At 47.1% G+C, this 27,513-nt stretch overlaps 1 protein-coding gene across 1 annotated transcript; it reads right to left on the minus strand.

The window, feature by feature from the left end:
- Positions 1 to 27,458, minus strand: NDUFS1 (NADH:ubiquinone oxidoreductase core subunit S1). The gene is made up of 19 exons (XM_088449491.1): positions 27,217 to 27,458; positions 23,737 to 23,804; positions 23,088 to 23,179; positions 19,600 to 19,707; positions 18,456 to 18,532; positions 16,754 to 16,835; positions 12,241 to 12,371; positions 11,143 to 11,328; positions 10,779 to 10,913; positions 9,597 to 9,711; positions 9,159 to 9,304; positions 7,707 to 7,835; positions 6,317 to 6,446; positions 4,093 to 4,253; positions 3,684 to 3,838; positions 2,419 to 2,594; positions 1,258 to 1,392; positions 1,102 to 1,174; positions 1 to 317 (listed from the first exon to the last, which is right to left on the minus strand). Exons 2-19 carry the CDS (start codon positions 23,798 to 23,800, stop codon positions 226 to 228), a joined length of 2,187 nt encoding a protein of 728 aa, XP_088305617.1. The 5' UTR covers positions 23,801 to 23,804; positions 27,217 to 27,458; the 3' UTR covers positions 1 to 225.
- Between the last annotated feature and the right edge of the window lie 55 nt (positions 27,459 to 27,513).

Genomic DNA, 27,513 nt, shown 5'->3' on the forward strand with positions numbered 1-27,513 from the left:
AAATGTAATAAACCATTTAATAAGATTACACGAAGTTTGTACACACGGGACTTTGGGTGTATAGTATCCATTAAAGGAACAGTAACCATCACAGGTGCTTCCAAACAAGCACAGATGCAAAGCCAAAATCCTAAATCGGTCAGGCGCTGATGTTACGGATATGCCTGAAATGAATCATCAGCGAGAGGAACACCGATCTTCTGAGTGTTCTGCTGGAAAACAGTTTTAGCAAATGGATGGTTCTTCTATTGCTTGCGCGCCCTCAGTTACGGCCTTCACACACTTGGCCATGGTCTGCGACGCACGCGATATCGGATCTGCAGAAGGGATTTGGAAAATAAATTTATTTATAAATGTAAGAAATGCATCACCCCACCCACAATGACTAATGGCTACAGCATGTCATGTATTATTCCTTGCATTCATGGAAACTGCAACAAACATATTTCTTTAATAAAAAAAAAGGCAATTCTGTAATCTTTACACATCCACAAGTAAACTAGACACCAGAACAATCATACATTGTGCTGAGGAATCGGTATGTAATACCAACAGACGGGATTCAGGCGGTCAGAATCCCTACAGGGTTAAAATACAGACACTTGGTGGTCTGCATGCTAAGCCTCCCCCTCTCCCTACCCGGTGCCTGAACCAAACATCCCCCTTAGTGCCTAAACCTCCCCCTCCCCTAACCCTCACCCCTTAGTGCCTAACCCAACCGCCAGGGTGCCGAACGAATACCTGTGCCAATAGTACTGAACACACCGACAGCCTAATGTCACATTTCCACATTCAGGATTGTATAATCCATCTGACTGATTTCATGTACTTGCCTCTGAGAAGGCCGATATATACCTGACTGCGTGATGCAAGCTATATACACAGGTGTACAATGTAACATGCAGAATAACCATATTCTGTGTACAATAGGTTTGGGGTTTCTTTGTGCATAGTCTCTGTCCATCATATTAATGCAGTAAAAATCATCCTATCTTCATATTTCAAAACTTTATTTAACCATCTGTTACATAGATTTATCATTGCATAAAATATACTTGTGACTCAACCAAAGAACAACTATAACACATGTCTGCTGCCAACCTGTCATATAGAAATCCTTAATGGTCAGCTGGGGAGCAATCAGGGGATCCGTAAGCAGCTGCTGGTTTGCAAGCTGAAATCAGAGCAAATGACCATTACTAGACAGACCTGGATGCTGGAAGGCTGCACAGGGGGGGGGATAGAGTATCACACTACCTGCGAGAGCTCTGCTGCCTGCTTGAAATAATTAGCTTCTTCCACATCATCATATCGGACAAGGTTTGGAGACACTTCCTGTAACCTCTTCCTCACCCCGTCATGGTCATCGTATGGGAGTCTTACACCTACTACCTGGAAGGAAGATAGGATCAATACACTTCCCTAAATTCAAACTACAGACACACGTCCGTTTCATCAGAAGCCTGGATAACCTGCCAGTGTGTGAGGGGCACCTAGGAACGCGGGAAGAACATACAAAACCCACACAGATAGCATGGTGAATGGTATCAAACCTAGTGCAATGCTAGCCACTGTGCCACCCACATAAATAAAAAGTTATTTAATAATATAGGTGAACCTAAGAACATCTACTTTTCAACTAATCCTAGGACACAAGTGTATGTCAAATATAAAAGGGAAACATAATCTAGGAATTTCTTTAAAATGTGACATATGCTAAATGATCCTCACTACACAGGTAACAGATATTCCTCCATAAAAACATGCTCAAACTAGACAGAAGTTTTGTGATGGCGGTAATTCAGAATCATAAAGTGCCAGGGGAACGCCAGCGCTGTATAAGTAAATGTAAATGAAATATGCAGCAATTTTTAAAATACACTTCCAACATTTGTTGTGGTGCGAGCACATTACGCTCCTTGTATCCTTATGTTAGGCTCCTAAAATGTACAATTTATTAGTTATTGCTCAGGAAAATAAACTGGGAAATATCACATTTGAAACCAGACCAGAACTTATTGTGCAATATTATTAAATAACCATTATTTTATGAGACATAACTTGAAAAAGAGGTAAAGGCTGGGAGAATACCAGTCACTATTTTATTGGCCCAGCTCCATGAAGCCACAAACGTACAGATTTCTCCACCATATACTTTCCGTGTGGTGGGCGGCTTAGCGTTATTTGCTGATCCATGCAACTAGGATTTGTGTCATTAATATTTTAGTAGCAGCTTTTACTGACGTCTTTCTTGCTGACTGGTCACTGTGTACTGAGGGACCCTGTTATTCATGTACTTACAGCCTGCACAGTGATCACATAAACCTGTCTAGCCTGTAAATCCCTCGTCCCAGCTACAATTACGCACAAAAACTTTTGAGATTAGAGCCCCTTTTGCAGAAAAACCCATAAAGGTACCTCGGATAGGGCACGGATGATTTTCCAGTCTTCTCTGGCCATTCCAGGGGGACTCACTGCAACAAACGTCCTCTGGGCTCGGCCTTCTGTGTTGACGTATGTAGCCGACTTCTCAGTGTAAGCAGCGCCAGGAAGAATCACGTCTGCCATGGGCGCTCCGACATCGCCATGGTGACCTGGAGGAAAGCAATGTCATGTAATTAGGAAAAAAGAGCTACATCAGTCCATGGCCTCCTAAAGAACCACAGCGGTAACGTCCCCGATTACAACTGCCAGTGAGTATGTGATCACCGGAACCGAGGGGTTCCATTACCATGGGCGATTATATGCTTTCCAAAATGCTAGTAACAGCATGACGCCAATGGCACCTGAACGTTAGGATCGCACAGTCCCATTACTTTTACCGCTCTCTGCATTCTGACAAAATAAGTATTCTTCCACATTAAAGGATTCCAGGACCTCATTCAGAGCCGGACGCTATTTGCGGACACTCGTTCAGAAAAAGGGGGTGTACATTTAAATTGAGCGCTCGCTCTTTGCGGTCTGTGGACGCCTCTATGTCTGAGCGAGCGTCCGAAACATGCGCTCACTGTTTTGTAAAGACGCCCCTTGGCCGTTTGCATCCTACGTCATCTCCGCTATTTATTAGATTAATCAGGAACATCGAAAGGCGTCTAAAATGCTCGCAGTGCTTGTGGTAGGATTTACTTCCCGCAATCACTGCGAGCAGTTCAGGCTAAAAGACAACCAAGTGACGTGGTCGATGACGCTGCTTTGTTTATTATGCACACCCATTAAATGCCCATTTTGACAGTTTGGCACGCCTGCGTTCGGATCTGCCACTCCCCGTTTTCAAGCACCTTCCCCTGTTACCACCCACAAACGCCTCATCCTGTCACTCAAATTAGCAGCCCCTCGCTGTTTTACGAGCGCACGATTTCCGACCACAATGACTGGTTGGCACATGCGTATTACGACCCATGCGCAGATGTGCGAACATCGCTCGGAGCGAACGAGCGGCCGCTTACGAGCGGCTCTGAATCAGGCCCTCAATCTTTACTGAATATATGATGACTCACATAATATACTTCAATAGATAATTTCCTCTTTAAGACTGACACATGGGTCAGTATGCTTTATTTGTGTTCCAGGTTATGTACAACAATTATTTACGGTTACGTGTCAGGTCGGACTCTGTAACCGTATATATGGTATACTGTATATTCCCTTGCTCCCGGTATAGTAATACACCGATGGGGACTTACCCTGGTAGATAATAAAACAGTCTTTGGGTAGATCCTGACGGGTTATGCAGCCAGCATCTGCGCCAATGAGAAAGAGAACTTTTGGAGGGTTTTTCCGTAGGGCGTCCACCCCAGGTTTATAACCGAGATCCAGGGCAGCAACTTGACCGGCGACTCTGTAGGAACATTAACGTGGCTATTACTATAGTCTATGCTATCCAGCATCTCTCAGAAAACCGTCACCGTGGCGTAAAATAACGTTCTGTGGACCCAGACAGGGAGACTCCATCTCTTTTACAATGTATTATAGAGTATAACAAATCATACATAAACATAAGACCTAAGAAGATAACGAAGGCTTGGGGCTGAGGGCGGAGAGATTCCTGGCCACAAGAGCTTGCAATCTTACTAGACGTGGCGAAATGCTCACCTGTGCAGAATATTCAGCACCTTCCATTCCTCAACTGCACCGCTGCTGCTCCTGGCATTCTGTGCGATAATAGACACAGCGGCGTGGAGAGCTGCCCCGTCCTTGCGTTGTAAGGCACCGCTGCCCACAACCACCATGGGCTTCTTGGCTTGGCTGAGAACCTACAATGAAACAACCTGTCATAAGTTCTTTAGTGCTCTTAAATTTAACAAAAAGTATATAGCCGGTGACCTTATGGCTACGGCAATTCAGAATCTGTACAGTTGTAAACCTGAAAATCTAGCCATGTTTATATCCTGCCATGAAAGGGTCTGTCTTCCTGCACGCCACCCCTCCTGCCATGAAAGGGTCTGTCTTCCTGCACGCCGCCCCTCCTGCCATGAAAGGGTCTGTCTTCCTGCACGCCGCCCCTCCTGCCATGAAAGGGTCTGTCTTCCTGCACGCCGCCCCTCCTGCCATGAAAGGGTCTGTCTTCCTGCACGCCGCCCCTCCTGCCATGAAAGGGTCTGTCTTCCTGCACGCCGCCCCTCCTGCCATGAAAGGGTCTGTCTTCCTGCACGCCGCCCCTCCTGCCATGAAAGGGTCTGTCTTCCTGCACGCCGCCCCTCCTGCCATGAAAGGGTCTGTCTTCCTGCACGCCGCCCCTCCTGCCATGAAAGGGTCTGTCTTCCTGCACGCCGCCCCTCCTGCCATGAAAGGGTCTGTCTTCCTGCACGCCGCCCCTCCTGCCATGAAAGGGTCTGTCTTCCTGCACGCCGCCCCTCCTGCCATGAAAGGGTCTGTCTTCCTGCACGCCGCCCCTCCTGCCATGAAAGGGTCTGTCTTCCTGCACGCCGCCCCTCCTGCCATGAAAGGGTCTGTCTTCCTGCACGCCGCCCCTCCTGCCATGAAAGGGTCTGTCTTCCTGCACGCCGCCCCTCCTGCCATGTAAGGGTCTGTCTTCCTGCACGCCGCCCCTCCTGCCATGTAAGGGTCTGTCTTCCTGCACGCAGCCCCTCCTGCCATGAAAGGGTCTGTCTTCCTGCACGCAGCCCCTCCTGCCATGAAAGGGTCTGTCTTCCTGCACGCCGCCCCTCCTGCCATGAAAGGGTCTGTCTTCCTGTACGCCGCCCCTCCTGCCATGAAAGGGTCTGTCTTCCTGCACGCCGCCCCTCCTGCCATGAAAGGGTCTGTCTTCCAGCACGCCGCCCCTCCTGCCATGAAAGGGTCTGTCTTCCTGTACGCCGCCCCTCCTGCCATGAAAGGGTCTGTCTTCCTGCATGCCGCCTCTCAGTACAGCCCTCCCCCAGGACCTGCGCGGTCACCTAAACACAGACCCTCAGCGTGACTCTACTGACAGCCAGAAAGCAGTAACTTCCCAGCTATTCCAGTAACCAGAACAGAGCGGGCATGCAATGCAGAGACAACGGATTACAGCGGCTGCTGCATCATTTTAATCAGATGTCACAATATACTACCCCATTATAATGCATAGATGCCCACAGAGACAACACCCTCTCCTTCATGCTGTCATAAAGCCTTGGCCAGAAGTCCATGACCAGACAAGACTTAATTAGGGGTTTGGCCGCGAAGAGCTGCACTAGAATGGCACACCGCGGCCAGCGACATCACTAGAGATGCACAGTAACATTTGCGATGTCCAGCCCACCGTAACGAGCAAATACGTGGGGTGTCTGGTGGCAAATCACCCCTTGTTTCTACATAGTAATTACACATGCACATTATTACATATTCAGCCAATGAGACAACAGTTGATGTTGGCTGTAAACAAACATTAAAAGGGACAATATAAGCCCGCGTCACAGGTGAGGGTTTGTGTCTATGCAAGAGCCTCGCGCAACAGACGCGGCGCAAGAGCCTCGCGCAACAGACGCGGCGCAAGAGCCTCGCGCTACAGACGCGATCAGTGTTCACTCAATCAGCGCAAACTTATAAATTGCATTATCTGCTAATTAGTGGTTTTACACCTATAGATTATTTGTAACAAAATTCATACCTCCAAAGAAACAGCTTAAAGCTACTTAACCTATGCTTAGAAAGCACATACAGTACCCGTGACCGTTCTGTTGAGTACGCCCTTATAGATTTCGCACTTACAATCTAATAAATCATAAAGCAATAAAACAAAGTTGTACGGAAACCAATTAAAATAAATGTAAAACAAACTTTGTTACAGCAACTGGAAGGAGGCGTTGGGCCATTAGAGAGTGAAAACGCCGCTCACCTTACTGAATGGGTGTTTTCCTGATGCAATGTCCTTGACTATCTGAGGAGAGTCTCCCAAATGATCATAGGTGTAGGTCAGATCAACAGCGCTTCCTACCACAGCAACCTGGAGGTCATTGTGCAGCCAGCTAGACATAATGTGAGGAGGACAAGGTCAGTCTCAGGTGTCCTCACTGCGTATTGCTGTACAAGGTAAGACTGCACAATGTGACTATGCCATGTCCTGGGGACTGGACAAAGCAAAACACTTTTTTTTCATATAATAATTATTTGTTGGATTTTTTTCAATGTAAAGACTATAAAAAAAAAAAAAAAAAAACAATAAAACTGGTTTCACTCACATATCTGAAGGTTTTCTAAAGGGGCCTATCCACATTACACGACTTTATAAAGGGGGCCTATCCCTTACACCACTTTATAAAGGGCCCTATCCATTACACCACTTTATAAAGGGGCCTATCCATTACACCACTTTATAAAGGGCCCTATCCATTACACCACTTTATAAAGGGGCCTATCCATTACACCACTTTATAAAGGGGCCTATCCATTACACCACTTTATAAAGGGGCCTATCCATTACACGACTTTATAAAGGGGCCTATCCATTACACGACTTTATAAAGGGGCCTATCCATTACACGACTTTATAAAGAGGCCTATCCATCACACGACTTTATAAAGGGGCCTATCCATTACACGACTTTATAAAGGGGCCTATCCATTACACGACTTTATAAAGGGGCCTATCCATTACACGACTTTATAAAGGGGCCTATCCACATTACACCACTTTATAAAGGGGCCTATCCATTACACCACTTTATAAAGGGGCCTATCCATTACACCACTTTATAAAGGGGCCTATCCATTACACCACTTTGTGAACAATCCGTACAAAACCAGGTTTTGTTCGCATTGTTCACAAAGTCGTCTAATGGATAGCCGGCAAGGACCAACGATGAGCGTGCACGCTGGGTCTTTGCCGACCCTGACTATCTACTGAACATGTCCGTAAAGCTGACGACGCTCGTCAGGTTCGGCATGTTCAGAGATAGGAGGTCGGACTCCTGCACTGAATGACGTTCGGTGCGGGCGCCGCACCTCGGCGACCTGAAGGTCTGAACGCTAGAGGTTCAGTCTTTCAGGTCGCCTAGTGTATAGGCCCCTTAACTCTGTGCCGGGCAAGTATCCAAAACACAGCCCATATTAAGTTAACAGCGTGCACTTTTCCCCACACTGGTACCCTGCTGATATTCACTAAGATAACGTTACTAACTGGGCGTCACATGGGGTCATTTGGCCTGGTCACTATTTGTGCGCAGAAAGGACCATGGAAGAAGGAACTTTGGGCCAGTTGTAATGAGGAAGCTTTCAGAGGTACAAACCTTTTGCGAATCCTTGCATTAAACAGAGGAGCTTCAAAACGTGGGTTGGCACCGATAAGCAGCAGCAGATCAGCCTCCTCGACCCCAGAAATCCGTGAGTTCAGCAGGTAATTAGAGCGCAGGTCGGTACTGCAGGGCGGAAAATAACGCTTCATTACTGGATTCATTCACAGGAATAAAATTCAGAGCTCGCACATAACTGAGGCAACAAGGTCATTTAATATTTAAACCTCTCTCTTTTGTATACATGCTCTTAGTTGATAGCTCAGTTTTAGGGAGTATCCGTATGTTGCCGGGAAATGTTTATAGTCTTCCTACAGCCATCAGCTTTATTGTAGGCACCGTTCTCTATTAATGCAGCTAAACATGGTTTAGGAAATGTAATCAGAGCCCTTTACACACAATGTCACTTGGCTACAGCCCATTTCATGGTGAGACTTCTGCAGCCGGATTATCTAAGGTTAAAAAGTTTCACACTATTCATTTAAAATAACGAACTGTTGTCTGTGGGCCGGATTCTGATGTGGATGGATTTAGCGTTGCCGCTGTGTTTTTTTTTTGACGCAGTTACGGTGCTAACATTAGGTGGCGTCTGTATTAGAAAGATGCCTCCTGCATGCTTCAGTTATCCGCAGGCGCGTCCGTGGACGCAGCCATTGGATCACTTGCGTGAACATCGGCCACCTAAGTAACTCTCAGGTTACGCAGGATGGCAATGGACCCGGTCTCTAACCCTGCGGCTCAGGTGGCACTGTGATCGATCACGCAGGATCGGCTCTGCACATGCGCAAAGCTGGGTCCGGCGCAGACGCACCCCATCGGATTTGTACGCAAACCCAATGGTATACGTACAAGTCCAAATCAGGCCCGCTGTCGCTGACTCCAAGAATCCAGAAAAGAACTAAAGCAGGGTTTCTGAAACTCAGTCTATGGGGGGACCCCAACAGTGCATGGTTTCATAATATCCCCAGGAATAATTAGTACCACCTGTAGATCAATTGCATTAGTCAATTACCACCACCTGTGCTCCAGTGAGATGATCTGGAAAACATGCACTGTTCATCAGGACTGGGTTTGAGAAACACTGAACTAAGGTCATAATCAAATACATATTTAATATTGTCTTCTTTCATCCAGTACTGGTTATGCATTAGACCTGGGGTGAAACATGTAGTGTAACTTTCATGCTAAAATAAGGATCATCTAGTAAAGATACAAAATACACCAGTGCAAAGCTGCTGCGAGCGCAGAGACCAGTACAACGCCACTGGGAAAGGCAGCAGTATGCCGGGGGTTGGACATTAGCAACACTGGACATAGCACACGGGGCATCGCTGACGGCAGCACCAGACCGAAATGACATAATATTGTTACCAGGACCAATAGGATATTTGCACTCCGAGGGTTGGTGGATTTTTTTCTGTAGGGGACAAGTGACGTTCAGCTCCTTACCCAGCTCCAGCATTAGGGAAAACTTCTTCAGTGCACAAAGCATCAGAGTTCAGACCATTCAGCAAGTCTTTAAGAGCTACCAGCGCCTCAGCATCCACCAGACCTCCAGCAATCGCAGCGACATCCTTACCACGGACAGTCTGCAACTGGGGCGGAAGAATGAAGACAAAGATGTACCATAGAGCAGGGTTTCCTCCATGTATCACTCACCAAACATCTACGTATAGTTTCTAAATGATCAGTGGACTAAACACAACTAATGTAAGATGAAGTTCTCAAAGCATTATAATTCCCTGCAATATTACATGGTTCCTCTCTCTCGTCAGGGAGGAACATGTTCTGTGGGATAGGAGGAAAGAGCTTGGGAAAGCTTCTTCCAGCACATTTCAAGTCCCATTAGTACAGACAACTCCATCTGTGCACATCCCAAATCCTTACCACACCAGCCACCCGACTGAGTGCATCTTCCCAGGAGGATTCAACCAGACAGCCTTCATCGTCCCTGATCATTGGCTGCGTCAGCCTCTGGCGCTTCAAGCCGTCATATGCAAATCTGCGCAGACAGAATTCTTCACTCAGTACATTACACAGATAAAATGTAACTTTTCATACACAAAATTCAGAGTCGGTCGTTGCGGCCGCACGGTCGTAGGGGAAAGGGGCCGGATATGCAAATGAAGCAATCGCAAGTTGCGCTGCTAAGATGAGATTGTTAGTTGAACGAACGAGGGTAAGAAGCGGTCGTAAGACTAAATCATGCCCCCTTCTCGATCACAACACACGTCATCTCCTGGGATATAAGGATTAATCGCGACCGTCGGGATCCATCGGAGCAGATCGCAGAGCTTAAGGTTGACCATACCCTCTCTTAAGCACTACGATCTAGTCAGTGCAATAACCACCCATGTCACGTGTGCCATGACACTACTTTGTTAATTATGCACTCCCATTAAACGCCGTTCGCATATACAGGCACGCCTGCGTTCGGATCTCCACTCCCCCGTTCACAAGCACCTTCCCCTGTTACCACCCACAAACGCCTCATCCTGTCACTCAAACTAACGACCTGGCTGTGTTCAAGGAGAGAGAAATTTCTGATCGTAACAGCTAGTTTACGCACGCGCATTGCAAATTTTACGCATGCGCAGTTTAGCAAACATCGGCTGCGTACGACCGAGCGGCCGCAACGACCGACTCTGAATGAGGTCCTATATTTGGACAAGTTTCTAAACAGACTAAATCTTTCATGGACATGAGAATTTCAGCATAACTAGAATAAATTAGGGGGAATAGAACCTAACATTTTGGAGCAGATTCAATTAGCCACCTGCAGCTCTGCCCTGAACATTCAATTACTGTCGATACGCCCCACAGTAAGCCCCAGGGGGTGCACTTAACGCAGATATGTCCTTACAGCCTCAGGAGCTATAGGTGAACACGTGTTACCTGGGGACTCACCGCGAGTAGAAACTGGCGTGTAATTGAATCGCTCTGGACGATAAAACCCGGGAGCTGCAGCCGCACAGTAAGTGAATCTGACATTTATGGTCATATTTGCACTGCACTGAAATAATTTCCAAATTGAGCATATGTTGGGTAGTAAATCAACAGCAAACATACCTGGTTTTATCAGAGATCCATTCCTCATTGATGTCCTCATGCATTTTAGGTAAAATCCTCATCACCTCTCCACCCCTTGTGCTGACCACAATGTTACTACCCAGAGCATCCAGAACATCAATGGATTCTGTCTTCCTGTGCACAAAATGGGAAATATAATGTCAGGTGTACACAGCACAGGACTAATAATTGGCTTTAATCAGGGGCAGAACGCACATCACCAGACCCCGTAGCAACATGTTAGAGAGGAGCCGCAAGGTCACTACACCCCGCGGAAGCTACTGGTCAGTCAGGGGCAAACAGAAGTACGTGTACAGCTGTCGTGCACTTTAGACGTGACGATTGTCTCCACGTGTGTACATACCGAGTTTCCCATGGCCGTGCGGTGAAAGCATAAGGTTTGGAAGTTAACGCTCCCACAGGGCACAGATCTATGACGTTCCCGGACAGCTCGGACATGAACATTTTCTCTATGTAAGTGCCAACTACCATCTCGTTTCCTCTGCCAGTCGTTCCCAGGTCATCAACACCGGCAACTTCACTGGCAAACCTGGGAATCGCCACACATGAGAAAGAATGAAGTCATCACATTATTTAACATGTATGTAACATGCAGAACAGGTGAATCAAATCTTATACACATATAGCCCTTCTACAGGGGCCAAACCCAGTAACAAATGGGCATATATGGGGAGGGATTATCCATAAGGAAAAACAGCCATGTGAGGCTGTAAAATCCAGGAGATAATGTACATACCCAAAAAGAGAGAGTAGTCCCAGACATAGGAGGAAAAATAGTCATGCCAAAAACAACTGTGCCAGATATTATTATTGTAATAAGGTACACTGACAGGGATACACAGAGAACTATACATATACACCCATACATACATACATACACATCTACACTTATAACTGAAGGGGCTGTAATGGGGCGTGCACATGTAGGCAAACTTCAGAGAAAGCGCGCCGATGAAATTGCGCTCCTGGCAGGCTTGTGCGTATGCGTAATGATGGCTGTTTTTGAACCAATCATTTGCATTTCGTACACCGCTGCAATTGCGCACAGATGATAACGCTGTGAAACCAAGCGTGCGGATAAGAGCCACAGAGATGTGTAAAACTCAGCATACGGGCAAATATGTGCATTTACTTCCGTGCACGCAGTGCCGGAGCAATTATGGCTGACTTGCGTCCAACTGCGCATCTGCCCAATGTCTGTAACTATTCGGTAACAGAACAAACAGGATATAAATGAAGGTAATATGGATTTATCTGAGGATAATGAGATTAGTTCAAAAGTTTGGCAGCAGATAAACAAAAAAGGTCATCATGCGCCACTAACTATGAGCTCATCAGTACATGTTCTTTATATTACAGACGTTTAGAAAAAGCTCATTTCATAACATTTATCTGTCCACGTTTAGCGAAGCTGCAAAACATCTGTGTACTCAGAATTTACCGAATGCATCGAGTGCACTGAATGCAGCGGGTCATAATGGTTTTCACCAGGGGGCCGAGGTTCTTGTCCTCCACTGCGCGTTTTCCCTCTGTAAAGCGGCTCCTGTCACTACCGAACATCATGGACTGATCCTGAAGAAGGAAATGCTCTCCATGAAAATGACTATCTACTATAGTGTATACTATAACAAGTGCGGCACCATATACTCGGAGCGGTAAGCCCACCCCCCCCCCCATGTGCCGATACTGTGAGCGGCAGTTGGTACAAGCTCCAGTGTGGAACTACAAGTGGCTGCGCCTCCACAGCACAGTCTCACACTAGGGGCGTGAGTTTGAGTCGACAGGCGCTGCAATTTTTTCTTCTTCTTCTCTGCATGTGACTATGAAGCACTGCGCATGCGCCCAGCTAGTGTACACACAAAGGGGCTGATTCAGAGCCGGACGCTATTTGCGGACGGGCGTTCCAAAAAAGGGGACGGCTATTTAAATTGAGCGCTCGCTCTTTGCGGTTTGTTGACGCCTCTATGTGAGCGAGCGAACGAAAAATGCGCTCGCTATTTTGTAAAGACGCCCCTTTGCCGTTCGCATCACACGTCATCTCCGGTATTTATTAGATTAATCGGGTACATTGAAAGGCATCTGAACTGCTCGCAGTGCTTGTGGTAGGTTTTTCTTACCGCTATCACTGCGAGCAGTTCAGGCTAAAAGACAACCAAGTGACGTGGGCGATGACGCTCCTTTACTAATTATGCACTCCCATTAAATGCCCTTTTTACCGTTAGGCACAGCTGCGTTCGGATCTCCACTCCCCCGTTTTCAAGCACCTTCCCCTGTTACCACCAACAAACGGTACATTCTGTCAATCAAATTAGCAGCCCCTCGCTGTTTTGCGAGCGCACGATTTCCGACCGCAATGACTGGTTTGCGCATGCGCATTACGACCCATACGCAACGCGCAGTTGTGTGAACATCGCTCAGAGCGAACGAGCGGCTCTGAATCAGGCCCAAAGTCAGAGTTGCGATTTAGGCGCATGGGAGATAAATAGTCTCAGAAATGTGTTGAAGATGTACTGGGCAATTTTTGATGGTGACAGGGAGATGGCTTAGCGCACGTAGAGAGATGGTCCGTGTTATGGAAGTGTCGCTGGCGTGTCAGGGGAAGCGGTAGCATATGCAGATGCTGAACCGCTGGCATAGGAAGCCATACTGAGAACCTGCACCTGGTGCGACTTTCAATGATGTCTAAAGACGCAGCAATTGGTATTTCAGTGTCTACAGACACGGACAGCCGGCATCTCAGTCCTTGCGCAGTCAGATGCACGCATGTATGCCAGGGAAGGGGTTTGTAGCCACAGTCACAGGCGACCGTCAATGGGCAGACACGGAAGCGGCTGCGTCTGACAGTATCAGCCCCTTTATCTTCTGCACGTGCCTGATCACTAGAGCGCTATATGTGATTTTTAACGTACACAGTAATTATCAGTACAATGAACTATGGGAGGGGGGGCAGGGTCCCATCCTCTTTACTATCCGCAAGGCAGCACTTAGTACACTTTCCATGCTCAGGCTGGTCAGCGCACAGTCAGAGCCTCCGTTCTGGAAGCCGTATGAGCCATCAACAGACCTGCCAGGTAAATAATATGGAAGGGCGCTCACCGGGACATAACCCTGCCTACTGTAAGCTTGCTCATTACTGCAAACTAAAAGACAAGACCCCGGTTTGTTTCGGAGGGTCCCCACCACGGTGGTAGGTTCCAACAGAGCCGAATTTGCTGCTGCAGGAGTGGCTGGCATAATATATATGGTATATTATGCCAGCTGGTATACGCCAACAGAAGATAAAACACATCGCGTTCTGAATGGTGTGATGAATAAAAAACAAACAAAAGACAGAGGGCGGAATTCAATTGTATTCGCGGCCCGCATCTCCAGTCTAAAGTGACAGGAGATCGCGGGCCGCTATACAATTGTCCAAGATGTTCGCGCTGATCGCGCCCATAGGGGTCAGGTTTAGCTGCGTAAAGCAGCTAAACCCGACCAAAGTGCTGGGCGCGATCGCGAAAAGTGATGTTTGGGCGCCCAAACATGTCATTTTTCGCACTTTTCAGCTCTCATCCCCCAGGGGCTGCGAGCTGAAATGTAGCTCTGGCAGCTGATCGCGCCCGACAGGAGCAAGAATTGAATAGCTCCGTCGGGCGCGATAGGGGCTAGAAAGAATTGAATTCCGCCCAGAATAACCAGATTTCCTGAAACAACAAAGTTCTGTAACCATTAGTAACGCCCATTATAATGGCTATATAGCACAGCAGAGGCCAGTGGACCAGGTAATAACACAATAAATAAACGCATAGGATGTTTTGGTTTTGTTTGTTTTTTAAGCAAAAAACCAAACCACAAAAATCCTAATTATAGCTATAGCGAGTTACTGATGTACTGAGTGAATCCCACCCCTCACAGTAACACAGCACCTGGCCCCTCTCCATTCGCTCTCTATTTCGCAGGGACCAGTAACGTACATAGGGCCTGATTCAGAGCCGGACGCAATTAGCGCTCGCTCGTCCAGAAAGTGGGGGTGGCTATTCAAATGAACCGTTCGCTCTTTGCGGTCTGTTCACGCCTCTAGGTCTGAACGAGCGAACAAAACTTGCGGTCGTTTTTTGGGAAACTACGCCCCCTGGCCGCTCGCATCCTACGTCATATCGGCTATTTATTAGATTAATCGAGTACATCGACCAGGGTATGAGCTGCTCGCTATTCTTGTGGTTGGTTTTTGCTACCACAATTTTGCGAGCAGTTCTGGCTATAAAATAACCCAGTGACGTGGTCAATGACGCTGCTGTATTAATTATGCACACCCATAAAACGCCCGTTTTGACCTTTAAGCACGCCTACGTTCGGATCTCCACTCCCCGTTTTCAAGCACCTTCCCCTGTTACCACCCACATACGCCTCCTCCTATCACTCAAATTATCAGGCATTCGCTATTTTGCGAGCACATGAATTTCGGCCGCACTGACTGGTTCGCGCATGCGTGTAACGATCCGTACGCATGCGCAGTTGGGCAAACATCGCTTGGAGCGAACGAGCGGCCGCTTACGAGCGGCTCTGAATCAGGCCCATAGAGTCTCAGTGACCGTTTGGATCTCTTCTGCCGTAGGTGACCAACAGAGGCCCCGGGTCTAGGTGCCGGCCTTATGCTGCCATATAGAGCAGCCCTCTATAGAAAGTGACTAGAATACAGTATATACTCCACTTAGACAAGCGCAGTTTTTAGGCCTGGAAAGTGCCATAAGGACGGAGGACAAAGGGAAAACGCTGTATGTGCCAATCACCTAACGTATGAGAATTGCAAATTAACAGAGGAGATCAGCATGATTGCCGATGGACGATGGTATATGGCTGCTCACATGCCAACTTATTTCATTTAGACATTGATATGTGCAGCCTGAATATAGGAAACATACCAGTGTCATACTACCTACATTATAATGTATCAAACACGACGATGAGCTCTGCGTGTAACAGACCAAGCAACAGAACCAAACGTATCTCCTTCCCCTGGATGATAACATTCTATAAACAGAAAAGAACTATAGTAGTAATTATTTTACCTCTGCAGCTCATCTGGGTACAGCACAGACGTTCTAACCAGGCTACCAGCAATAGGAAGAGCACAGACAATAACTAACCTAACACAATCTATTTATACTATGCCAAATAAAAGCCTTGAAGGCGAACTCTGAACCCTTACTTTTACTTCGTCCCATCCCCACCTAGAAAAGAGACCTACGCGTTTCACCGCTGCCACCACAACAAAGGCCGAGACCCTGGCCAACAAGGGAGTACAAACTCAAACCACACTGGTGTCATGTTCTAACACACTGTCCCGCATATAGGGGGTCATTCAGACCCACTCGCGAGCGGCAGTACGCTCGCAAGTGGGTCGATGGTCCCCACTGCGCATTCGCACGACGGAGGGAGCTCCGTCGTGCGCATGCGCGAGACCCGGCGAGCGAAGGACTTTCCATCGCTCCGGGTCTCGCACCAAAGGGGGCGTGCTGTTGATGTTGATTGACAGCACGCCCCCTTTGGTGGGCGTGCCGGGGGCGTGCCTGCCAGACGGAGGCGTTCCCATGGGAATGCCTACCGTCTGAAGCCGGCCCACTGACATCACTAGTGATGTCAGTGGGAGTGATTTTGGCTCTGATAGAGCCAAAATCACTCCTGGCCTTGTGGCTGGGAAACCCGACCGCAGGGTTTCCCTCGCAATTCTGATGGTCGCGATGGTCAAGACCATCGCGACCATCTTTTTGCACGCTCGTATATGCTGTGGGTGGTGACCCACAGCTATACGAGCGTCCAAGAGGACGCTCCATATTAATGGAGGAGGGCCCATATTCAGAGCGAGCGCTCTGGTCAGAGCCATAATCTCATACACAATGGCCCAGCTGGATAACAGAGGATTTGTACAAACAAATGAAGCTCAAATCATTTCCGGGTCTACTTTGCTTTACCTGCAAATCACATTCTCCTCCTTGATCACAAATAGGACAGTCCAGAGGGTGATTTGCCAGCAAGAACTCCATTACTCCTTCCCTAAGGAGAAATAAAAAGGGAGATAGAGTCCATCAGATAATCACAGAGACTGCAGCTTTACACTCACATCATTCAATATCCTCCCTTTAGCGTTCCATGAGCAGGATATAATAATGTGTCTGATAAATGCCTCCCACTTCCAGCCAATACAGACCAACGTGACAGGAACGCAGGAGACCGCAAGATGGACTATTAACTGCTGCATTACGCTCTCATGTAACAAAATTCCATGGCGACCTTCCTTAGGTTCCCGTGTGCTCTCCATCATTACCTTTACGGCTCATTATAACCTAAATGTAATCTGGGGTAGTCTGGCCAGGAGAGAATACAGGAACAGCGCCACATGGACCAATTCTGCAGCAGTAATCCGGCCATCGGTGCTCCAGGCATCAGTGACGGGTAACACTCCAGAGCACACGTGTCACGGACACTGTGGGCCGTATTCAATTAGAAGCGAAAAGTCCGCTGCCGGACTTTTCGCCGTCATCGCTGGTTTCAGGTGCGAAAAAGTATCGCGCGCGTCCCCCCATATCCAATATGAAATCGGCGAAAACGGGACCCAGCGAAATGCAGACAGGCGAAAAGTGCTGTCATTTTTGGGGAAATCAGCCTGACACCCCCCAAAAGATGCTCTGACATGTGGGTTCACTATGGGTACCCCCGAATAGCCCTGCTGAAGGTATTTGGGGTCTTTGAATGGTCTCAATAGGCGCTATTTAGCGTTTATGGGACAGTGATGAAGAATAGCATTCTGCAACTGTTTTGGGGGGAAATAAGTAGTCCCATCAATTTTGGGGTACATCAAAATTGATGCAAGCAAATTTAAAAATGCCTAAAGTTAAGCATTAAATATTGTAAAAAACGCACCTTCAGCAAATACCTGCAATCAAAAATACACCTCCCCCATACTTGCAGAACCCCCCAAAAGGCTATTTCGCTAATTTTTGAATTTGTACTCTCCCCCCCCACCACACACTTAATTTTTTCACCCATTTTTTAAAAGTGCTTTTTTTGGGGTGTCCTTTGTGTATTTTTTTGCGTTTTTTACACAATTTGCTTCAATGGGTGTACAGGGTGGTCTCCGCACATCTGCACCCCAAAAACCCAATTCTGCACTTTTTTCCGCCGGGTATTCACAGGCGAATGTTACCTTGCATTGCATTTTCGCACCGGCGAAAAGACGCTGAAATTGAATACGGGGATAAATGAAATCGGCGAAAATGACGTCATCGGTGAAAAAAAATTGCGGAAACGCATTTGTCACTTCAGCCTGTAACGTGGGTTCCATAGTGGCTTATTTCTTTTCTATTTTGTACTCCAAATGTTGCCCACTGTTGCCTTAAGGTGCTGGCCTGCCGGCCTATTAAACGTGTAGTGTGGTTCAGCCTCCCTCCCCAGGAGTGAGAGGGGGGGGGTGTAACTGCATTTTAGGGGTGATGGAGGCACAGATGGAAGAGGGAGGATGCTTGATATTGATCACTGTGCAACTTTAAAGGTATGGATATAAATATAAACGAATAATACCTACATTTTGTTAGATGCATACTAGGCACTGACAGCAATTTTATACTGTATATAGAGCATTTATAGATTGCCAAGCATGGTTACCCCGTCACTTACCTTGCTTTTCTGGTTTTCTCAGAGTCCGTCAGTATATTCCAGCCTTTCATCACTGGCATGGCACAGGCAGCAACAGGCTGTGAGAGCAGAATGAGTTATAGAGGTTCCCAGTTATATACACACACACATTACATACATTACATATATACACAGACACATACATTACATACATACACAGACACACACATACATACATACATACATACATACACACAGACACACACACATTACATACATACACACACACACACACACACACACACGTACGTACGTACATACACACACACACACACACACATATACACACGTACATACACACACATACAGACACACACACACATACATATATACACACATACATATACACACACACATACACACACACACACGTACATACACACACACACACACACGTACATACACACACACACACACGTACATACACACACACACACACACGTACATACACACACACACACACGTACATACACACACACACACACGTACATACACACACACACACACGTACATACACACACACGTACATACACACACACACATACACACATACATACATACACACACATATACACACATTACATACATACACACACACACGTACATACACACATACACACACACACACACACATATATACACACACACACATACACATATATACACACGTACACACACACACATACACACGTACATACACACACACATACACACACACACATACAGACACACACATACAGACACACACACATACATATACACACACACACATACATACATACATACATATACACACACACACACATACATACAGACACACACATACATACATACACACACACACTACGGTTTTACACTGTGCTGGGTGCAAACGGAAGGAGGTCCTTGCTCACAATTCCGCCCATCATAGTGACACGACTGACAGCTGAAGCTGTTCTAGAATAAGCACCCCTGTGCTACCAATATCTTTTGACATTTGGCGAGAAAAGATGAGCGAGCGCCATGGAGGACAAAACCGGGTCTTATGTTTATGTTGCTGCATATTATTCATCAGCGCGTTTGCACTGCACCTTACAACAAACAGATAAGCGCAATAAGCCGTGCGGCAGAGACGGTGGTTACACACCTTGGGGGCTTTCTCGATTTCCACGAGACACATACGGCAGTTCCCAGCTACGGACAGCCGCTCGTGGTAACAGAAGCGCGGGATTTGCATGCCCACCTTTTCACACGCCTGTGAGGGAGAGAGAAACAGCAGCGGTTACAGATGTGCCGATTTATTTACTTCATTTAACTTTACAAACTTCTATCAAAGATGTAGGTCCCTAATGTATGGTGACATCTAGTGCGGCGCATGGCGGCTGAGCGACGGGCAAGGAGAAAGCAGACACATCGCAGAGATTGTTATTAAACCATCCCAGGGAAATATTTATATTGCTGTTAAAAATATAATTCTTATAAAAGGATAAGGATTTACAAAGACTGTTTGTTCCCATCATTAGGATTAGAAAAAGAGAACAAGCGGCTTTTTCGTAAGATTTTTTGTTCTCTCATTTAAGGCTTGGTACATCTCCCCCTTAGAAATAATGATTCACTTTGCAAGGTGATAGAAGTGTATAACACACACGTGTATCTATTTCTCTCTCTCTCTCTCTCTATAATATCTATCTATCTATCATATATATATATAGATATGTCCATACTATGCAGAAAAACCATTAATGGGTTTATGGTAATAATATCTCCTATATATTGTGCTATTTACATACATCGTCTGTTCTGCACATAACTTATCTGTATCACTTTTGCATTCTGTCACGTGGCACAAAACTTATATATAATCTAATATAACAGGGGCATCATTATTTAAGCCACTTTTGTTTGCCACATAAATTAAGTCTCCCCTGAATTTATTAATAGGGTATTAAAGCATATGTCATTTGTATCTGAGGTCTATGGGCACTGCAACATGGACAAATGTATCATGCTCCAAAAAGCAAAGTGTTTATAAAGCCCGTCTCTTGGTCAATCCCACTGAGAACAATCCCCAAGAGGCGGATGTACAAACAAAACCCCACAAATTCTGACACACTCCAAGCACTGATTAGGCAAGAATGGGCAGCCATCAGTCAGTATGTGGCCCAGAAGGTGAGTGACAGCTGCCAGGGCGATTTGCAGGGGGTCTTGAAAAAGAAGGGTCAACAGCGCAAATATTGACTCTCTGCATAAACTTCATATAATTGTCAGTAAAAGCCTTTCACACTTATGAAATGCTGTACTGTTATGATATATATATATATTTATTTCAGTGGTCTGTATGTTTGTCTGGTTATCCCTGCACAGATCGGGATGAAACCAATGTGAACTGGTCCAGCTGTATCCTGGCATGGTTTTAGGGGGCTTAGGGTCCCAGTTGGACCTTCTGTTGCTGTACGCTGGGCAGAACTTTGACCCAGAACCTGTTCTGAGACTTCCACTTAATGGATTTGGATGAAAGCCACAGAGGGGTAACATTGGATCCCAGAAGATGTATTAGGGGCTTTAGGTCGCGGTCAGACCTCCCGTTGGTGTATGCTGGGCAAAACTTTGACCCAGGGAGCCTGTTCTGAGCTGTACACTGGATGGATTTGGAAGATATCACATACAGTACCAGGTAACAGTTTGGGGACACCTTCTCATTCAATGGTTTTTGTTTATTTAAATTGTTTTCAACATAGTAGATTAATACTGAAGACATCAAAACTATGAAAGAACATATGGAATTATGTTGTAAACAAAAAAGTGTTAAACAAATCTAATATGTTTTATATTTTAGATTCCTCAGAGTAGCCCCCTTTTGCTTGGATGACAGCTTTGCACACTCTTGGCATTCTCTCAGTCAGCTTCATGAGGTATCTCCTGGAATGGTTTTCAACAGTCTTGAAGGAGTCCCCAGAGGTGCTGAGCACTTGTTGGCTGCTTTGCCTTCACTCTGCCGTCCAACTCATCCCAAACCAGCTCACTTGGGTTTAGGTCGGGTGATTGTGGAGGCCAGGTCATCTGACGCAGCACTCCATCACTTTCCTTCTTGCTCACGTAGCCCTTACATAGCCTGGAGGTGTGTTTGGGGTCATTGTCTTGTTGAAAAACAAATGATGGTCCCAGAAAGCGCAAACCAGATGGGATGGCATGGCGCTGCAGAATGCTGTGGTAGCCATGCTGGTTAAGTGTGCGTTGATTTTGAATAAATCACCAACAGTGTCACCAGCAAAGCACCCCCACACCATCACACCACCTCCTCCTCCTCCATGCTTCACAGTGGGAACCACACATGCAGAAACCATCTGCTCACCTTTTCGGTGTCTCACAAAGACACGGCGGTTGGAACCAAAAATCTCAAATTTGGACTCATCAGACCAAAGTACACGTTTCCACTGGTCTAATGTCCATTCCTTGTGCTTCTTGGCCCAAACAATTCTCTACTTCTTGTTGTTCATCCTCAGTAGTGGCTTCTTCGCAGCAATACGACCATGAAGGCCTGATTTACGCAGTCTCCTCTGAGCAGTTGATGTTGAGATTTGTCTGCTACTTGAACTCTGTGAAGACTTTATGTGGTCTCTAATCTGAGGTGCTGGTAAGTAGCGGTTTCTGAGGCTGGTAACTCTAATGAACTTATCCTCTGCAGCAGATGTAACTCTTGGTCTTCCTTTCCTGGGGCAGTCCTCATGAGAGCCAGTTTCAGCATAGCATTTGATGGTTTTTGCACCTGCACTTGAGGATACATTCAAAGTTCTTCATATTTTCCGTATCGACTGACCTTCACGTCTTAAAGTAATGATGGACTGTAGTTGCTCTTTACTGAGTTGAGTGGTTGGTGCCATAATATGGATTACAACAGTAGTCAAATAGTGGTGTTCACTGTGTACTAACCCTACCTCTGCACAACACAACTGATGGTCTCAAACACATTAAGAAGACAAGTAATTCCACAGATTGACTCCTGACAAGGCACACCTGTTACTTCATAACCATTCCAGGAGATTACCTAATGAAGCTGGTTGAGAGAATGCCAAGAGTGTGCAAAGCGGTCATCCAAGCAAAAGGGGGCTACTTTGAGGAATCTAAAATATATAAAACATATTTTGATTTATTTACAACATAATTCCATATCTGCTCTTTCATAGTTTTGATGTCTTCAGTATTAATCTACTATGTTAAAAATTATTTAAATAAACAAAAACCATTGAATGGGACGGTGTGTCCAAACTTTTGACTGGCACTGTAATAAAACTTAATAACTTAAAGATTTAAACCCGGGCATCACCAGATACTTCAGCTAGTGTGTATAATGTATTATACATCATGCTAGTCACATGGGCAGCAGCGTACAGCACTGGTCTGATCAAACACCTTGGCACAATGTTCTAGTGTTGGGTTTTCTCCCTTGGTTAGGCTGCGGTCTATATGATTAGCTGAGACGCAGTAAATGATCCCCACTCCTTTTGTAGCCCCATTTTTTTGCCCACCGTTCAATGCATACATTGGTGTACGCTCCTAACAAGCAAGTCATGAGTAATTGCCCACCAAACACACATTTTACAAAGACAGCCAGAGGCTGTTACACATGTATTGTACCTGAAGCACTGTGGTGCCAGGCTCCACCATTACCGGCTTGCCATCCACAAACACCTCCAACAGGTTACTCGCAGCTGTGGTCGCTGTCCGAACTAAAACACACAGGGATGTATCATAATTCAGCTGTGCACAATGAAATGAGGTCACAAAACAGTGATAGAAGAGTAACCATTGGATCATCTGTACAATTGCCATAGTTTGTGTGTTTTCCTGTGAGCGAGTTGTAAAACATTCTACATGGAAGATTAAAGACTGCTGGCAATAATCATTAAAACTAGACCGACTGATATAGAATAAATCATCATGTAACAGTGTCTATAAAGGGGATCGGTATGAATAGTCATCATTAGGATTTGAAAATACAAAAAGAAGAAATAATAAGTCATACATGAAGTGCAAAAAAAAATTATATTATACACACAAAATTTGTGGCGCCTTATAGAGATCATTAATAATAATAATAATAACAATAATAATTCACAGTTATTTCTAAAGAGCCAGCATATTCCGTTAGGCTATACTATTGGGAAGAGAACAGTAGTAAGCGGATACTGGGTAACGACTGACAAAGGTAAAAGGGCCCTGCTCGCAGGCTTACAATTGAATATATGGAAGAAGAATAAATAAATCCGCTATAGCGCATACTCACCATTGTTCTTAGTGGCTTGGGTGGCATGGGCAAGAGCCCGGCGGACAGCGGGAAATCGCAGCATGGTGCTGGAAATATGAAGATAATATACATACATGGCTTATTCTTAGATTACCATTAAGACATACCATCCACTACTGGAAAATAGACAAGAATTATATCTGTTCCTCATTTAGGTTTGGCTTATCTTGACTTGTTACTAAATATTACAGGCTAAAAACCATTTATCAGGTCTCCTGTTCCTGCACATAATCATTTATAATTATTTTCCCCAAAGCAATACAAAAAAAAAATCAAAGTTAATGAAACTATGATTCAACTCAACATTTTACTTGGCGTTCTGAAAGGTAAATAGGAATATTCCTGCCGGTGCGCTGGTGTAACCGCCGACCAGAAACGCTCTCCTTGTTCCTGCCAGCAGTATGGATGGCACAGAGGAGACAAAACGCTGCCTCTATGAGCAAAGTCTGCACCGTCAGGGAGAGGGGAGTCCCGCAATATCGGAGGTAGGCTAATGGTGTGTACACATGTAGCGATATAAATGAGCGATTTGAATGATAACGATATCGGTATCGTTCAAATCGCTCATTTAAATAGTCCCTACCAACTCACCATCGACCAGCGATGCGCGGCCACGTATGGACGATAGCGATATCGTCCGTGCATGCCGGTCAACTTGCTCGATATCGAGCAGGTTACTATACGGACCCGCGATTGTTGATCTCTATAGTCGTCGGTGAGTTGGTGGTGTGCTGGATGTTCGATATCGATCATCCAGCACACCAGGGAGGGTGCAGGACAATCAGCCAGCGATATTGCATCGCTGACTGATCGCTACGTGTGTACACACCATTATTCACCAGTCTGACAGGAGCCAGGAAAACATCACTGGAAGGAGGCAGATATAACACCTGCCAGTTCGGGTGGAATGCAGGAATCAAGAATGCATTATACAGCATGGCGGGTGTGGGGATAGGCAGTATACAGGATGGCGGGTGTGAGGATAGGCAGTATACAGCATGGCGGGTGTGGGGACAGGCAGTATACAGGATGGCGGGTGTGGGGACAGGCAGTATACAGGATGGCGGGTGTGAGGACAGGCAGTATACAGGATGGCGGGTGTGAGGACAGGCAGTATACAGGATGGCGGGTGTGAGGACAGGCAGTATACAGGATGGCGGGTGTGAGGACAGGCAGTATACAGGATGGCGGTTGTGAGGACAGGCAGTATACAGGATGGCGGGTGTGAGGACAGGCAGTATACAGGATGGCGGTTGTGAGGACAGGCAGTATACAGGATGGCGGGTGTGGGGACAGGCAGTATACAGGATGGCGGGTGTGGGGACAGGCAGTATACAGGATGGCTGGTGTGGGGACAGGCAGTATACAGGATGGCGGGTGTGGGGATAGGCAGTATACAGGATGGCGGGTGTGGGGATAAGCAGTATACAGGATGGCGGGGTGGGGATAGGCAGTATACAGGATGGCGGGGGTGGGGATAGGCAGTATACAGGATGGCGGGGGTGGGGATAGGCAGTATACAGGATGGCGGGGTGGGGATAGGCAGTATACAGGATGGCGGGTGTGGGGATAGGCAGTATACAGGATGGCGGGTGTGGGGATAGGCAGTATACAGGATGGCGGGTGTGGGGATAGGCAGTATACAGGATGGCGGGTGTGGGGATAGGCAGTTAGCGAGTACTAAAGAGGTTCTGGCTCGTTCTTTAATAGCACTGATAATGGTATGTACTAAGGGCGTCCAAACAGCGTCTGCAGTATAGGCGTAGCGGCACTGAATTAAGAGTTCATTCCTCACCAGGGCGCTATATGTGTGGAGTTTGTATGTTCTCTCAGTGCTTGCGTGTTCCCACACTCCTCTCTGGCTGCTGACAAACCATTATCCCTGGTGTGTGTATGACCATGTGGTAGGGAACATGGAGTGCAATCTCCCTGGGTCAGGGAGGGATGTATGCTGTGCACAGAGGGCTGCAGTGAGTCCAGGTAGGTGGCAGTGATAACACCAGAGGGCAGTGAGTGCAGGTAGGTAGCAGTGATAACAACAGAGGGTAATAGTCAGGGAGGGATGTATGCTGGGCACAGGGCAGTGAGTGCAGGCAGGTGGCAGCGATAACAGCAGAGGGTAATAGTCAGGGAGGGATGTATGCTGGGCACAGGGCAGTGAGTGCAGGCAGGTGGCAGTGATAACAGCAGAGGGTAATAGTCAGGGAGGGATGTATGCTGGGCACAGGGCAGTGAGTGCAGGCAGGTGGCAGTGATAACAGCAGAGGGTAATAGTCAGGGAGGGATGTATGCTGGGCACAGGGCAGTGAGTGCAGGCAGGTGCCAGTGATAACAACAGAGGGTAATAGTCAGGGAGGGATGTATGCTGGGCACAGGGCAGTGAGTGCAGGCAGGTGGCAGTGATAACAGCAGAGGGTAATAGTCAGGGAGGGATGTATGCTGGGCACAGGGCAGTGAGTGCAGGCAGGTGGCAGCGATAACAGCAGAGGGTAATAGTCAGGGAGGGATGTATGCTGGGCACAGGGCAGTGAGTGCAGGCAGGTGGCAGCGATAACAGCAGAGGGTAATAGTCAGGGAGGGATGTATGCTGGGCACAGGGCAGTGAGTGCAGGCAGGTGGCAGTGATAACAGCAGAGGGTAATAGTCAGGGAGGGATGTATGCTGGGCACAGGGCAGTGAGTGCAGGCAGGTGGCAGTGATAACAGCAGAGGGTAATAGTCAGGGAGGGATGTATGCTGGGCACAGGGCAGTGAGTGCAGGTAGGTAGCAGTGATAACAACAGAGGGTAATAGTCAGGGAGGGATGTATTCTGGGCACAGGGCAGTGAGTGCAGGCAGGTGGCAGTGATAACAGCAGAGGGTAATAGTCAGGGAGGGATGTATGCTGGGCACAGGGCAGTGAGTGCAGGCAGGTGGCAGTGATAACAGCAGAGGGTAATAGTCAGGGAGGGATGTATGCTGGGCACAGGGCAGTGAGTGCAGGCAGGTGCCAGTGATAACAGCAGAGGGTAATAGTCAGGGAGGGATGTATGCTGGGCACAGGGCAGTGAGTGCAGGCAGGTGCCAGTGATAACAACAGAGGGTAATAGTCAGGGAGGGATGTATGCTGGGCACAGGGCAGTGAGTGCAGGCAGGTGGCAGTGATAACAGCAGAGGGTAATAGTCAGGGAGGGATGTATGCTGGGCACAGGGCAGTGAGTGCAGGCAGGTGGCAGTGATAACAGCAGAGGGTAATAGTCAGGGAGGGATGTATGCTGGGCACAGGGCAGTGAGTGCAGGCAGGTGGCAGTGATAACAGCAGAGGGTAATAGTCAGTGACGGGAAGAGAGAGGGGTCATGTCTGTCAAGGGCACGAGAGTCACCAGGCGCCCGCTACACCCTCACTGACTGAGTCCCGGGAACACACCGCACACACAGAGGAGCCACGGTGCCCCCCGGCCTCCCTGACCCGCTCACTCACCCGCTGGCCTCCCTCCGGCTGATCAGGTATTTGGCCTCCTACACCACAGTCCGAGTCACTCTCTCCCTCTCTGTCAATATGGCCGACAGTCGGGAATTTCCGGAAAAGGCAGCTGCGCGACTCAGAGAGTGTTCGGTAAATTCCGGAGGAGGCAATTGCTGCGCTGTGACGCTGTTCGATAATTTTCGGGATAAACACTTCGGTATTCGGCAGTCTCGTTATACCGGAGAGAGAACTAGTAGCGGGTAAAGATGCCATCTAGCCGCAACCGTGAGTAATGTCGGGACTGGGGAATAA

The sequence above is a fragment of the Taudactylus pleione genome, unplaced genomic scaffold (assembly GCF_031769625.1).
Source record: "Taudactylus pleione unplaced genomic scaffold, aTauple2 ptg000486l, whole genome shotgun sequence".
NCBI classification, from domain to species: Eukaryota; Metazoa; Chordata; class Amphibia; order Anura; family Myobatrachidae; genus Taudactylus; species Taudactylus pleione.

Bases quoted from the DNA above. Each gene is read 5' to 3' on its own strand.
- NDUFS1 (XM_088449491.1), bottom strand. From the start codon at position 23,800: ATGCTGCGATTTCCCGCTGTCCGCCGGGCTCTTGCCCATGCCACCCAA. The intron at 9,305-9,596 runs GTAAGGATTTGG...CTTCCGCCCCAG, and splicing joins TCAGTCGGGTGGCTGGTGTG to TTGCAGACTGTCCGTGGTAA. The intron at 1,175-1,257 runs GTAGTGTGATAC...CTCTGATTTCAG, and splicing joins AGGCAGCAGAGCTCTCGCAG to CTTGCAAACCAGCAGCTGCT.